The sequence below is a fragment of the Camelus ferus genome, chromosome 7 (genome assembly GCF_009834535.1).
Source record: "Camelus ferus isolate YT-003-E chromosome 7, BCGSAC_Cfer_1.0, whole genome shotgun sequence".
NCBI lineage: Eukaryota > Metazoa > Chordata > Mammalia > Artiodactyla > Camelidae > Camelus > Camelus ferus.
This window is the reverse complement of record NC_045702.1, coordinates 25,620,763-25,636,939: the sequence shown is the minus strand read 5'-3', so window position 1 is coordinate 25,636,939 and position 16,177 is coordinate 25,620,763. Positions and strand designations below refer to the sequence as shown.

General features: G+C 41.5%; 1 protein-coding gene across 12 annotated transcripts in view; it reads right to left on the bottom strand.

Annotated features, from left to right (window-relative positions):
* Positions 1 to 16,177, bottom strand: part of CADPS2 (calcium dependent secretion activator 2) — a 449,544-nt gene that overhangs the window by 74,382 nt on the left and 358,985 nt on the right. For 7 of the 12 annotated variants that reach the window (XM_014558520.2, XM_032483595.1, XM_032483594.1 and 4 more), the window contains 2 exons: positions 6,198 to 6,301; positions 4,395 to 4,403 (listed from right to left, as the gene is read on the bottom strand). In XM_014558520.2, the coding sequence (XP_014414006.2) occupies positions 4,395 to 4,403; positions 6,198 to 6,301 (113 nt within the window). The remainder of the gene's footprint in view (positions 1 to 4,394; positions 4,404 to 6,197; positions 6,302 to 16,177) is intronic. The other 5 variants (XM_014558521.2, XM_032483602.1, XM_032483598.1 and 2 more) reach the window with 1 other exon arrangement.

Here is a 16,177-nt window from a genome sequence, read left to right as displayed (position 1 = left end):
TTACAAATACATGAATGTGGAAACCTGTTGGAAATGGTATGTTCTATGCAAATTGAGCTACTGCTCTTTGAAAATATTATGTTTGAATCCTTTTTGCTAAAATTTCTTTAGAATGAGTATATGGCAATAATATAAAAGTGAAAAAAAAAACCCCAAATCGCATATATTTCATTGCATGCACCTTGCTTCTGAATTTAGAGCTGGAGTGGCGACACAGATAAGAAGAATCTCAGATTCTTCACTCTAAGCAGAGCAGGATAGAAACGCTAGTTAAAATGCTGCACTGCAAAGAGAGACATTTTCAAAGTCTCACTTCCAGTTCACAACCAATACCTTTGCAAAAGGTTAAAATTAAGAAAATAACAGTCATGTTAGGTCAAGATTGTCTCAAGACTCAGAGGAAAATTTCCAAAGCTCTTTTAACTTGGAAGCCAGAGCCACGGTGGGGAATGACATGCCATGGAGTACACTTTCCTCTAAAAAAATATTGGCTTCAGGTTGACAAGATTTGGCCATCAACTCAAAACTCTCATTATTTGTTTGTGGAAGTGTACATTTATGTTTTCAATTGTACTTCCTATAATATTATTCCTGACTAACATAAGCCGATCTGTGATGAATGTCTCTTGCTCTAATGATGACCAGAGAAAGCTTCAAGCAACCACTGTCTTTGAAAATGCAAAGCAAGGGCTGCAGGCTGTTAACCTCGAGAACACAAGGTCAACCCCACCACCTGTCCCCGCCTCCTTTCTGCTGTCCCTCTGGGGGCAGTCGTCCCACCCTGGCTTGGTAGTAAGAAGAGAGGCTGTCTAACTTTCTCCCCAGAGCACCACTTCCTGAGGGTGGCTGAGGGACTCCACCAGGGAGGAGAAAACCCTGCTCAGGAAGGCATCTGTCTGCAGGGCACCAATCAAGAGCCATGATTATCTGCGTTAAAGCTGTCTTGGCTCTGATGCTAAGCCACTGATTAGTGTAAGTGAGATGCCAGAGGCAGAAGGCAATGTTTAATTTGATTAAGAGGGAAACACAAAACAAAACTTGACTGTCATCCTTTAGCCATACTAGTTCTCTCAAAGCTCTAACAATAAATAAATCTTGCACAGTGAGAACATTTATACGTGGCAGGCTGACAGTACTGTGAAAGCTGTGTCTGTTTGCTCAATGTCGTTGAAAACAGTGGCAGGTTAGACTATCCCTGAAACGGGAAGCGGAGTACTGAGCTTCTGAACTTGGTGAAACGCGAGTGATCATGGGCAGATCAGTTCCCCAGGTGCGTTTCCATTTCCTCATCTGCAAATTGGCAATAACAATACCTACCCTCGCCTCCTCCGGGGCTGCTCGGAAGAGTCAATGAATATGAGAATCTCTTGCTGTACAAACAGTAAACAACCAAGTACTACAAGTAACACAAACATGAGTTGAAATTCACACAGATCTTATGAGTGTAGATGTTTTAAACAAAACAGTGTCCAACATGAATGGGGTAGTTTCTATGTGCCAAGTACTGTTCTAGAGGCTTTTTATACATTATTGCGCTCAAACCTTTCAGGTAGACGGTATAATTATCCTTATTTTACAAGTTGGCAAACTCAGAGAGAGTAAAGAATTTGCCCAGAGTCATGCAGTTGGTAGGTAACAGAGCAATGATTTGAGTCCAAGTCAGCTGGAGTGCAGAGATCAAGCTTTTACACATACAGCCTATTCTTAATTAACTATACACGGCACACTGCCTGCCTGCCTGTCCATCTATTTATCTATCTAGTTTCACAGATCAGAACAATGGTGTGTTTTCTACTGTTTTTTCTTGCCACAGCATCTCTTATGGTCAGATTTATTTATGTTTTTTCTAGTTTCTTTGAAGTTTCAGGCTTTTGATTAACTTTTACCCTCAAAATATAGTGAATATTTGATAATTTACAACAAAAAAAGGAAAATGGCTACATAAATGAGCAGAAACAGGGCATATGATTTTGGAACGTATTATGTGCTTTCCGCCATCCCCCCAAAAAAGATCAGTTTGCAATCCTGTATGTTGCAGATGATCCTAAAAGCTCTGGAGATAGTCCAGTGTCTAGGGTATCCCCTGACCCCCAACATACACATGTAGCAATACAGTGCTCAGGGGCCATATTTTAGACATATTTCAGCTCTTTTGAGGAGCCAGTAGAATGGACTAGAATGTTCAGGGTGATACCTAAACTACTATCAAACTAATCATAAGTTTCTTGCAACTCTTGGTTCACAAAAATCTCTCCCTAACTGGGTTCATAGATGAATACACATACTGAAATAACCAAGTGAGGCGAGGAGCTGAAAATATTTCAAAACATATACCAGGGTAAAGTACTACCCTTATTTTTAAATATTTGTAAATTAGTGAATGACTAACATCTTTGGTGGGACATTTATGCCCACGCAGTTTCGTTTAAGAGTCACTGTTTCAAATGAAATTCTGCTTCTCTAGCTCAGGCATAGGAAAGACACTTGTGGGTCATCTTCTTCCAAAAGGAAAGACCTTTGTTGGACCAGAGGCTAGCCTAACCCTAAACTTAAACCCATTCCCTCCAAAATGTCGGTTTATCTCACTGGCTATCCAGATATAAATACTGCATAATTAAGATTAACTCATCTGTTGAGATGACTGTAATCTAGATAACGGTAAGTAGTCAAGAAGACTTGTTCAGGAACATTTTTTTGTATAACTTCACTTTAAGATGCTCCTTAGATATCGTGGCAGTAGAGAGGAGTAAGGACACAAAGAAGCAAAAACAAGTGGAAAAAAAGTAAACATCCCTTCTCTTTATGTTAGAATCCATCCAGAAGCATAATCTAGTTCGGACACCGATGTTCACGCGAATGAGCATGCGCATAAATACTTATGTCCAGACTGAACTCCTCCCCCTGCCCTGGCTGTGCTCCCCAAGCCGCCGGGGACACAGCCAGCGGGCGCGCAGGCTGCATTAACCATCGGCAGCGAACTCAGAGCTAAGCTGCAAATACTGCATTTCTGCCAGACATCCTCTTTACCTGCAGAGTCACCGACACCGTGGACTGATGTTATATTTAAAATATCATAGGAACCTTACATCAAGATTCTGCTGCAACAATAAATAACAAAGTGACAACCTGAGCTGTGCTCATACTGGTGTATTGCCTCTCTCTGCCCCTCCACGGGGGGAGGTTCCCAGCACTCCATCCCCGTGGCGGGGCCCCAGGCTATGCCAGGGGACGAAGAGAATGACTTACCGGAGAGGAGCGTCTCCAGGCTTGCACTGTCATCACCCCTGCTGCATTTACATCCCTCCTACTTTGCCAAGTGTCAAGCCCACCAGCAGAACCAGGACAAGACACCCATTCCGGCCACTCTACAATGCAGTTCCCTGGGAAGTGCTGAGTCTGGGGTCTGGCCTGAGTCTTCACCCAGTCACTGTCCAGCTGTGCACCTCTGGCAGGTTTTCTTACTGGGAAGATGGTGTGTGTGGTGGGGTGTGCTGGTGAGACCCTAAGGCATTCTGGGACTCCTCACCTGTCACAGTGAGTGGCCCTGGATGCACCATTGTTAGATCAGTTTGCCTAAATGCCTGGTCAGACACAGTCTCCTCATGGGAATGTGGAAGACAGCCTTAAAAATTTTCTGGAAAGGAGCTTCAACTGTCTTTCTCAAGAGGAAACACGGAGATCTGGAGGAAAAGCCTTGCTGGAGAGGTCAAGAGGCATTCAAAGAGAAGGGGGGGCTTGTCTTAGAAGTAAGTTACTGTCTAAGATCTGAAGGATAGGAAACTTGCTTCACTGACAAGTTATTGAGAGACAGAAATAACCTCTTGGCCTTGGAAAGTGAACCACCCTGTGGAGGGGAGCAGAAGACGAATGAGAGGAGCTGACACACGGCCACTCGAAGGGCTCCGAGGCAGACGCACTGACCTCCGCCAAGGGAGCCAGGCCAGCGGCTCTCTCATGCAGCAAAGAAAAGTCTAGCCTGAACATCCAGCAAAATCAAGATCAGTGTACAGTGCAGTCCACCAGTTCACTCTGGAAGTGACTTTGGAATTGGACCAGTTCACTCCCCAGTATTGTTCAGAGATAAAGCTGGATTTTCTGGTTAAAAAAAGAAAAAAGGTGAAAAAACAGTAACAGATAAACCAAAACCAAAATGACAAAATCCTCTCAGCTGGCTTTTACTGAGATGGCCAGCAGTAATTATCCACGTAATTAGTAATAAGACATGTTCACCGAAACAGTACAATCAAGATTAGACCATTTAAAAAAACAGGATCTTTAATTCCAAGGAGAGGGAGTAAGTTGGTTTTAAAACTATAACCAAAGTGGGTTCTATCCTATTTTCATGTAAGAGAGTTATTTCATGCTAGAAAAATAGTGAAAACAATTTTACTCACCTCTCTTCCCTGAGGAATTCCAGGAATTTGGAAGCATTGTGGAATAAAGACATGCCAGAGTGTCACAAAACATTTAAAAAAAGATCACTATAATAAATTTATATTTTGGCATACAGTTGAGTGATATTTATGAGTTTTGATTATCTCTGTTCAATAAAGTCAACTGTATTTTTGTGGATTAGAAGGTAAGTAATATTTACATTTTAATTGTGCTTGGATACCTTATACTTTAACAAGCACAGTAGTATAGCAGTTGCATGGAGCATCTAACAAGTATTAGTTACATTTAAAAGAGAGGAGACATTATTTTCCCTAGTAAAGCAGGAAAATTAAATGCCGTTTTTGTGAAGTACATGGGAAGTATGAGATGTGCCTGTGTAGGTGAAATTGGATATCCAATTAGAATTTTTTTTTTAATTCGAAAAGGTCTCATACTCTGATGATAATGCCTTTTAACAAAAGACAAAGCCAACACATACATACATTTTATCATATAATCATTTTCATTGTAACATAGCGGTGGTACTAGCCTTGAAAAGCTCCTCCTGGGAATTCATTTCAAATGATTGAAGCAGCTGTTTCTTCAGTTTAAAATAAAATATCCATAACAAGTTCACACATGACAGATGCAAGGTAAAAACTAGATTCCGCAGTGTGAGCTAAAAGCAGATGTTTTGAATGATCATATTTATAACCAGATACGATAAATCTTAGTTACCTACAGTAAGGTTTCATGAATCTTTATTTCTGAGAATTTGCTTAAAATGTACTTCCTGTAGTTTCTTATATTTTTGAGAACTAGGCTTCATTAGATATAAATATTCTGCGAATTTTCCCGTATCTGGTCTTTTTCATTCCTGCTCATTTTATGTGCTTCCTCAATATTAAAAGTCCTGTTAGGGCACTGAAATGTATTACATTTATTCAGTTCTACACATTTTCTCTACCTCCTTCAAAGTCAGAAAACTCTAATTTTTTTATAAATAAATTCCTCGATATTAGAAAGCATGACACTTTCAAGTCTGAGAATAAGCAGTTTGCCTGATGAAATATCATTCTATACCTTTAGTGAATGTTAATATATAATTAGAACTAGAACTTTTAAAAACTATTAAAAATGCAGGTTTAGTGAAAAGTTAAAGAAAAGTTTGATGGAAAATGGGAAAGACTAGAGTTATCAATCATACCGTTATGAACGTCTTCTATTTGATTTTGTTGTCTTATGATTTATCACCACTTTTCCCTTCCCCACATTGTTTAACTTACATTTCTACACTAAAGCAATTGGGGTGCAGGGGGAAAAGCAAGTGATCTGGTGTCACAAGATGGGGTTCACGTTGGGTTCCAGGTTTGTAAGTTGTACACCTCTGGCAGATCTCATAAACTCCCCCCTGTTCTTTTATTTTTTTTTAATTTTTTTTGGGGGGGAGATAATTAGATTTATTTATTTACTTACTCATTTTTAGTGGAGGTACTGGGGATTGAACCCAGAACCTCATGCATGCTAAGCACGCGCTCTACCACCCTCCCTCTTCCCCCTGTGCTTCACAGCAAGACTGTTGCCAGGAATAGATACTAAATTTTATTATATATATATATATATATACACATATACACACAATTCCTTTGTGATGTATAGGAGTTATATTTTCAGGAAATGCACATATGATCTCAGTTTTCTACAGATAAATGGCCAGATGTGAATCAAAGGCTCCAGGCAAGCCACTTCTTCAGTGTTGTTCCCAAAGCCTTATAGAAAAGCACTACGCGTAACTCTATATGACAGTTAAAACAAGTCATCACCTCTGCGTGATGCTCTTCGTTCTGCTGCAAGACTTCAATGCAGAGCTCTGCCAGATGAAGGACCTCTTCCAGCTTCCTAGCGGGAGTCGCCTGGTTCATGGTCTCTGTATTAAAAACAAGTCATAATAATGTTACCTTGAAAATAAAAAGCCAAGCAGATTCTAAGATGTGATGATGAGATCAGGGTGTTGACACAGAATGAGAAAGCAGATTTTTGAGAAGTAGGAGACGCGAGAACTACAAATGAATACGTTCTTTTAAAAAAAAAATCATTTCACCAGATTGCAGAAAATATTTCACCCACAAAGCAATCACAGGAGACTGCAAGTGCTTTGCCATTTAACATCCAAGAACTAACAGGTGCGTCAGCACATTAGATGCTCAACTTCTGCAACAGACAAGTTATAATTCTCCTCAAGGTCAGAAATACAAAACAAAGCAGACACCACAGTCTTTTCCTTCTCTCTGCATTGTATTATCAATACAATACCATTCTCACCAGATGAGTCATTCCTGGCATTAGCGAAATCCATGCTTTTTTGTTATTATTTAAATTTCCAGCCTGAAATGTCTAAGGTTCATGTTGATCTTAAACTGAAGAAGTACAAAGTCACCTAAAGCAACTCTGACAGGCTGCAATTAACAGATTTCCTCCCTTCCTTCCCTGCCCTCCATCCCCTCCTCCAACCAGGGAGGGGCGGAGGGACATTGTTAAAAGCTGAAGGTTCTTTTGGCATTACAGCAAACTGGTATAGAAAGGCCAGGCCACAGTGAAGGGCAGCTACCTGAAATTCAGCAACAGAGAAGGTAAAGTAGTTGACTTTAGAGAGAAAATGAACTGGTAAGGTTGAGAGGTGCCCTGTGTAATGAAACTGGTTCAAAATTGAATGTGAAGAATAGAGTTTCCAATAAGGATATTAAAGATAACCACTGTCTTAGATTTATAGACTCTCTTTGCCCCCTGTAAAGGGGTTGTAAGGAAGAGAAATAAAATTTTCAGATCAAGAGCTTTTTTTGTGGAATCTAAGGAGGCTTTTTTGTTTTTTGTAATAGACCTATTCCTTCAACGCTTCTCTAAAACTTCAGCTCTAAATTTGGAAGACTTCCATTTGCTCTTAATTTGTTCCCAAGGGACATACAGTGATGCAGTGAAACATAGCTTACGGTTGGTGCTTTTTCATGAAACATTTATTATATGCTGCCTATAGGTCATGCATGTAGGGGTTTCCATCCCACAATCCTGGTACACATCCTCCTTAATTCCCCTGCAGGATGAAAGCCATTGCTGGTCTGTGACAGGGATCAAAGAGTAGGTTGATTCTTCAGGAAAATAGTCTGCTAAACACCACAGAGTTGAGTGTGCCTCCCACGTTTTTGCTGTGGGAAGCAGGAGGAAGTATAAGACATGTTCCCTGCTCTTAAACAACTCAGACTCCAAAAATCACCACGGCTAGGATCCTGAGACGTCCACTCTCTGACCTTCCCTCTGTGTCATGAACACTTCAATGTCCTCAAACAAGGGGGAAGTCAAAGAGGCTCTTGACTTTGCATTACAGTCTCCTCCACTTGGGGGTAGCTCGAGCTATTGCAGTCTGGTGAACAAGACAAGACCCTTAAGAAAAGTTTGGAAACAACGCAAAGCAAACAGAGGTGATGTGGGTTATATAAGCAGAGACTGCTGAGAACAGGTGGGTTTAGGGGAGGAATAAGAAGGACCCTTAGCAGGTCCTAAGGGAGCAACAAATGACCTGGGTCAGAAGAGGGTTTCTAGAAATGTTTGAGTGACAGAGATGTGGTTCCTTTCGGAGGAGGGTGATGAAGGTGGCTACAAATGATACCATTTATTGAGAGCCAATTATGTGCCAGGCAGTGCGAGGCACTTGCCATTTTCCTAACAGCTTTAAGTCCTTTGGTTATTTTTATTCATCAAAGTGGTAGATAAGGAAACGAGCTTGGATTGATAAATACAACAGCTAATACGTGGTAAAGGCAAGACCTGACTTCGCGTGGGCTCTTCCCATCTCTGTCCCGTACTTGCCTGGCTGGACTACAAACGTGCTGAGGAATGATGAGCGATGAGCCTGAGGCTGGATCACAGCAGGCTTCAAGTAAGATGATAAATAGACTTGGTAATGATATCCTATAGGGAACATGGTGCAAAGGTTTCCTAGCCAGGCTTCAGAATAAATTAACTTTGGGAAAACGTATCTGTGGTTGTGTAGAATGTGGAAGGACTGGTGAGGCTGTGCAGCACGAAGCCTGAAGGCCAGGTCTAGTAGGTTGGAGAATTATAGGAAGACGATGATGGGAACAGAGAAGAAGAGGAAGGTGCAGGGACACTATAAAGAAAGGATCTGTAAGCCTTTGTGAGTGACTAGAAATTGCAGTCCAGAGAGGAGAATGACCCAGAGGTTTGGAGACTGCATGGCTCAGAGGATGAAGACACACAGCTGATAAAACTATGACATGGGTCTTCAATGGGCCATCCCATATATTTTAGGACTAATTACCATGTACATATAATTTAAAGGAAGTGAATTATTCTCAACTAAATAGAAAATCGTGCATTATAAAATCTGCATGTGCGGGGAGTTAGGATATCTGGATCCTCTGTTTGGAAAGCTCCTACTCACCATTCGAGACATGACTTTAACGCTACCTTAAGTGTGGGACCTTCTTAAAGTTCTGGGGCTGAGGGAGCTGCTCCTCTCTCTGAGTTCCTCTATTACAGGCTTATGAGCCTGTTACTAGACTGTGCCCAGACCAGTCAGAAACTGAGTCTCACAATCCTGTGCTCTCAATATCTTGAATAGACTTGGTGCCATGACAGGTACTTAATGAATGTTTACTGAGAACATGGTAGTATAACTGTGGGGAAAAAAGCATGTGAAAAATGGAATCAATACCCAAATTATTTCATTTAACTTTGTGTGGGATTGCAAATAGCTCTTCTGTCCCTAAGACACCTAGGGTGGACTAGACAGCAAGCCCACCAATGACATGCAGCTGTAGTCCCAGGACGCTGCTCTAAAATTGATGACTGCTGTGTTCTTAAATTATTAGACAAAGAGTTTGGGGGAAAAGTTTTCAAATAATTTTTAATTTTCAAGAGCATATCACTTATATTCCTTAACTTGTCTTCTAAAATTATTTTTATTATTTTTTTAGTTTTTAGGAGGGGTAGGTAATTAAGTTTGTTTGTTTGCTTATTTATTTAATGGAGGTAGTGAGGATTGAACCCAGGACCTCCTGCCTGCTAAGCATGCGCTCTACCACTGAGCTATATACCCTCCTTCCCCTTAACTTTTCCATCTTTAGATTGAGGGTGTTGAATTAGGTTGAGGATTCTTAACCCAAGGTTAAGCATAGGAATAGGTTTTAGGGAGTCCTTGAACTCCTTAAAATTATATGCTAATTTTTGTGTATAAAGACCTGTTTGGGGAGTGAAGGATTATAACTTTCAGACGCTCGAAGTCATCAAACATAAGGCAAACAAATGGTAAGAGTCACTGTACCAAATCATCTCTACGATTCCTTCTAGTGAAGAAACTCTATGCTTCCTATAAATGTTGGGCTCTACCTGTATTGGATTATATTATTTAACATATTTATATGTTTGTGAATGTGTTTTTCATAAGGAAAGAGAAAGGCAACAAAATTGAATTGTTTTTATCACAGAGGAGGAACTTATTTTTCCTATATACTTTAGGTCATCATTTACTGAGTCCCTTTAAAACCATTCTGCAAGTTAAGGCATCAGGACCCTCATTTCCAGGTTAGGAAAAAGAGCTTGGAGAGTTTACAGAAGGTGTCCAAGGCTATACAGATACTGGCTGAGATGATTAAATTCTTACCCCGATGTCATATAAGCAGCACTAATACAATGACTTGAATTCTTTTCCATTTTCAGTTCTCTGAATAGGAACAGTACACACATATACACACATTCAACTGAATATATATATATATTCAATAAAAACTTCTGAAATAGCTGGAAGTTTGAGTTTACAAAGTCACCATCCTTAGCCACGAGTATGCAATAATGGAAAAGAATCGCAGAAGCAACCTGAAAACCTATTTCTGTTTATGTCTGAATATGTCAAAACCAGCTGTCACATTGGACACTATCTCAAGGAAAAACTCAGAGAGTACCCTGTGTCCTACCGAAGCTTAAATACAGTCTAAAACATTTTATTCTTTGTAGATGAAATTTACTGAGAGGATCAAAACTTTGTCCTTGAACATAATGGCCACTCTAATGCTTTAAATAAACAGAATTTTTTATCAAGTACACTATGTATGCCATCTCTGGCTGTCACTCATTTGACTACAGCCAAGAAGTTTAATGCATTCTGTAGTCAGACTCTGTTAGGTAACAAGGTTATCAATAGCTCCATTAAAGATCTGAACATTGTAAATATTTGAGAATTCCTCCTCAAAATGCCCACTTTCCCTCCTTCTGTGACATCTCTACAGCATTACAGCTTTCTCTGTATTGTTCAAGCTTTACACCAAGTTGCTGACGGTTGTAATACATCCCAAATAGTGGCATTTAAAGCAAATATACCAGAAGAAGCAAGGTTTCTTGATGAATTTCAATGCATTGCTCTTGGCTAAGCTATTTCTTCATTTTGGAATGCTTTTACTTTTCTATGATAACATTTCTTGGCTTCTCAAAGCAATTCCTTTTAATTATACTTCAGTCCATTGAAGAAAAGATCTCACTGGAGAGAAGGTTGGGAGATGGGGAGATGTGAGAAGACAGCTTGACCACCATGCGTTGCTAGGCTTTAATTCTGCCCTCCTATTCAGAGAGAGTGCGTACTTCCAGCACACTCTCCTTGGCTGCCTCCCTCCCTTCCTGCACTGCCTGTCAAAGTCCCTTGTGGTGGATATATAATGATGCTCATTGTGAAGGTTGTAGGTGGACACGGGAGAAGACCAGTAAGATCATTTCAGTCTGTTTTTTCTCCATAGAAGATACAGAGAAATTTGAAACGTATTGGACCTCAACTTTTAACAGACTGTTTGTACCTGTACTTGCAGCTAAACAAGAAATAGGATTCAAGATGGCGTTGGATTGAAGGACTCCGGCAATAACCCCATTGCAATACGACCTTGTCTTCTCTCCCTTGCATCTAGGTCATGAAAACCAGCTAGAGGGCAACAGTAACAGTTCCTATGTATGCACTAAGATGTCCTGCTGGTCCTTCAACATCCCCAGATTTTGTGGCTCTGAATTTGATTTAACAAACATATATTACATATACCATACCGTACTACTGAGGGGATACAATGGTGAACAAAACAATATTTCTGCCTTCAAAGAATTCATCTTTCTCTCTCCCTAACCAGTTTACAAGGTAAAGGATAGTTACATCTCATCTATTTTTGGTCAATATGAGGAAGTTCCGTAATAAAAGCTCTGATAGTGAATTAAATACTCTCAGTATGCAAGAACAGGGTTCTTAGTTCACAAGAAATAGGATCAAAGATATGTCAGTAGAAGGCTTTAAATTGTATATACTATCTGGAGTTCTTCAGAATCAAATTCTCTTAGTGGGTGTGTGTTTGAGTTCAGAAACTTCAGATGAGAGAAAGTTAGCAGCAGTCTGACACGGAAGTCTCCCGTCTTTTTCCTCCTCTCATCTGAAGAAAAAGAACTCCCTCACCCTTCTGTTGCTTTTCCCTTCTTTTAAAGGACAAAAATCAGATGGGTGAGGAGAGAGCCCTGACATTCAGGAGGTGACTGAGGTGGGGTTGCAAGGGGTCAGGGGTTATGGGGATAACTGCAGGTCCTGGGGAAGAAAAGAAAAACAGAGGAAAATAAAGAGGAAAGAGGAGGAGGAAATAGGGAAATGACCACTATCTTGAGAAAGGAGTTAAAGGAAGACCTACAGTTTCGAAGAAGTAAGGAGACGGGCAGCATGAAGCACTCACCGGGGACACTCTGTGCAGACTCAAGCCATCAGGCTTTGCCTTGTGAGGTTTAACAGGACAAGGAAGTTGGGCCAAGAGTGCAACATCTGAGTTCTTCCAGTTGAACCCCCAAAGGTTATTCAGTAGCCAGGACTGACAGCACCCTCCCTGTGGACTGCTGGTTGAAAAAACTTATCTACCCTCTGACCCCGCTGAGAAATGGTGGAATGGGACCCTCTGTCACCTGGTGTCCCTCCTCCACTGAAGTACATATGCCTGCTCCCTCCACCGTCCTCACCCCACAAAAACATAAGGCCACACCACATTACTCACAGACACGCTGCACACTGCTGTGGGCACAGGCATGACCTGCACCAGTTAGAGAGATGAGAAATGGTTCCATCTGAGCAACCACCTCCGTGTTCAGTGCCTTGTCCCATTCATACCCACCCCTTAGGCCAGCCTGGGGGCCTCACAGAGTTTCTACTGGCTCCCTAGCCTGTCCTAACTTGAACCTTAATTCTTGTCCAGTGTCAGTGATCTCCTTCTTTGCATGATTCAGATCGAGGACTCTGTTGGAAAGTGTAAATCTGACTGAGATTTTCTGACCCTTCCTCTAGCTCCAGGCACAGCCACCTGCGCTGAGTGAGACAGTGCCAGCGCCTGGGACAGTTCGGCTCCTGGGAGTCCTAATCCCGGCCAGATCTCAATACTCATGGGCCTTCACATCCCAAGAGGGAAGGAGGGCAGGAGATCAAATACTTTCCCATTAAACAAAACAACCCTTCCCCCTCGAACCTGTCTGCCACTTTCTTGAGCGTTTGTGACTAGTTTAGGTGATTCTGGGGGCAACTCTCTCTGACTTAGTCTCTTAGTCGGGATAGTGTATAACTTGCTAGCCTCAGAATCCAGGAGAGAGGTGGTTTCTAAAGCCAAACCCTCCTTCCCCAACTTGAACTATACTTGCCAGGATCTGACTCCCCAAGACTCGGCACTGGTGCAGAAGAATGCTGTATCACTGCCTCTCTCGGCTTGTCTGACTACAACCTATTAATAGGTCTCTGAGTGCCATAGTGTATGTTGCTCTAGTCAATGAATGGAGCATCTTCAGTATAGCCCTGTGGTTCTCAGCTTCATCATGCACCAGCAACCCCTGGAGGGCTGGGTAAAACACAGACTGATGCTCCCCCCCAACCCCTGCCCCAGAGTTTTAGATTCAGTAGGTCTTGTGTGTGCGGCCAAAGAACTCGCATTTCTACCAAGTTCCCAGGAGATGCTGAAGATGCTGGTCTGAGAAATGCACTTTGAGAACTACCAGTGTTTATGAAAACCAAAGGTGACCTGTTTAAACTTTCACTTATTTCCTCCTTTACCTGAAATCAAGCTACATCTTTATATAAACTTCACTTCGGGAAAAAGAAAAAGGTGACCTCTCTGTAGAATCTGGACCCATTTTACCTTTCTGGAATGTTATCCCAGACAGGACAGGGTACAGATTTGAACAATCCTTGGGTGAATGAAAACAATCCTGGATGTTATGGCCTCTCTACAGCAGTTTAACATCCATGAGAACACCAATGCCACAGATGTTTGAAAACACTAGGTCTGTGGCCTCCTAATTCCAAGGCTCCCTTTGGGGCCAACTTGTTTAATGACCCTGTCATTTAAAGCAACAGTTCCAGTTAATACCTCCTTGGAATTAACCACGCTAATGATACAGTGCTTCCGAATAATTGTCCTGTGGTCAGTCACATTAACTGCTTTACCTGGATTGTCTTTTGCATCAATAAATTCATTTTTAAGGAAATGGTCAGCTATGAAACAAAGGAGAATTGGATCCTGGAGTCTAGGCAGCCAAACTGGATCCAGACTGAAGCAGTCTTCATAAGCCAACAGCAAGCAGTGACCCGCGAGTGACAGGCCATAAAAAGTCAGATACATGTGTGACGAGAATGTCAGTGACACTTTGGGAAACTTCCTCGAGAAGGAATATGGAGGCACAGTCTTCTCTTAAGATCTTAAAATAAGACAGGATGGAGATGGAACTACAGAGAGAAGATTATTGGGACACACACACACAATTTAATACTATTTGGTTTAACATTTGTCACGAGCTTTTATAATTATGGGATTTGTAAGAATGGGGAAGTACAGACACCTGGGTTTGAGTTTTATTAAAGTTTCCACTTAATCTGTTTAACTCCTGGGACCCAGGCTCTCCTCAAGTTTGCAAAACAGGAAGATCTAAGATCTCACAGGACAAAAAAAATCTTGAAAGAGAAGGAAATTTTCTTATAATGCATCTTTAGCTCTGAAGACAGCGGCTGGCTATTCTGCCAGCTGGCTGTCCGAAAGGGGCTTGTCTAAAGACTGGTCTTTACCCATGATATCTATGTCTGTCTCTCTCTCACACAGGTATACATTCAGCAGCTGAAGCTGAGAAATCGTCCCCTCCCTGGTTTTATTGCTATGTATGTATATGATGTCTATATATATATATTATATTTATTTCTCTCCAGTATAATTCAGGTCAGAAATTGAAAGCCATCAGAATAATCTCAATTAGAGTAACTGTCATATGAATACTAAATTATCATATAATTAAAGCTTACAGCATCCCAAATTTCATGCCTCCTCCTTCTTGTCTACTAATTACATTTGCCTAAACAAACAGCCTCTCCAGGGTCATTTGTTACATTCCTGCATAAAGGGGGCACCTTCACACCTCCATTCTCAACCTTCTCCTGCCCTTTAAACCCTTTTTTCCCCCCAGCCTCAAGGAGAAAGGCTGCCTGTGAACAATGAGGGACCAGATATGCAGGATCCATGGAGCCAGTGGGAATGAGGATGGTTTGTTCAGAAATGGGCAGTGGGTTAGGTGGAAGGGACTCTGGAGACTTGCCAGCTGGGAAGCAAGCTGAAGAAGGAGGACGGAGAACTCTCCCGGACACAACCACCGTAATATTGTTACGGAAACGACAGGCCAGCCAAGAAACAAGCACCACTCGGAGGGTTGGAGTACTCAGATGTATTACCCTGGTGGGCTCAGAGGGGCTTCTGCTCTGAAGCTCTGAGCACCTCCAAGATGTGCGCATGAGGTTTTATAGGGTAAAGTACAAGCTTGGGGTATTCGGCCAATAGGCATGGAACAGCTTTAGCAGCATCATTATCACAAAAGTGGAGGCGGGGAGGCAGCAAAACAACATTCCAAAGCCAGATATATATCTTTGAAAATCCAGCTGGCTAGCAAAAAAACATGAACAGCAAACCAACACTAATTAACTTAGATTCACAAGTTAGTCCAGCAGAACTCAGATCAGTATTCCGATACTTAGATTTGTGAGTTATCTTGTTAGACCAGCCCAGCCTCTCCTTCACATTCCTAGACTTGTTAGTTATCTTGTTAGACCAGCCGGCTTTTCCTGCACAATATGAGGGCTATAATTTGCAGATTTGTAGCCCTGGATGCCAGGAAATTAGTCAAAAGATCCTGATGCCTCTATGTATGTCTTTGTCCCTTTTGACACATAATCAAGATAGGGCAGCCAACTTCCACATTAGTGGTGATAATATATTTGATGCCAAGATTTGGGGAAAGTCTCCTAGTTGGACACTTGCAAAGACCAAGGGTAGAGAGTGGCGTTGTGCTTCGTGATATCCTGAGTATTCCTGCACTTTTAACGTCCTGGGTCTGTCTGTCACTGTGCATGTGTGTGTACGCACTGATGCCTCAGAGATATGTCATAGGTTTCTCTTTTGAAAAAAAAATCTGGCATTACAAATTCTTTGATTAGGTCTTTTAATCAAGTGCTTAAATCTATAGGGCCACTTAGCTATGGCCTACAGGTAACGAAATCTCCCTGATTTCAAATATTCACCTGTCCAGGTTCTGAGTACTTACAGACTCTGCTGAGAAATAAAGCGGGGAAATCTGTCAGTTTGCATTACTCTAGTTTTGTCCAATTGAAAACACTTTTTAATACATCGAAGCTACTCAGATTAACAAGGTGTTGCAGGAGCCACATCGCTCAATGTCGCCTGGTTTACCTGTTGACATATGT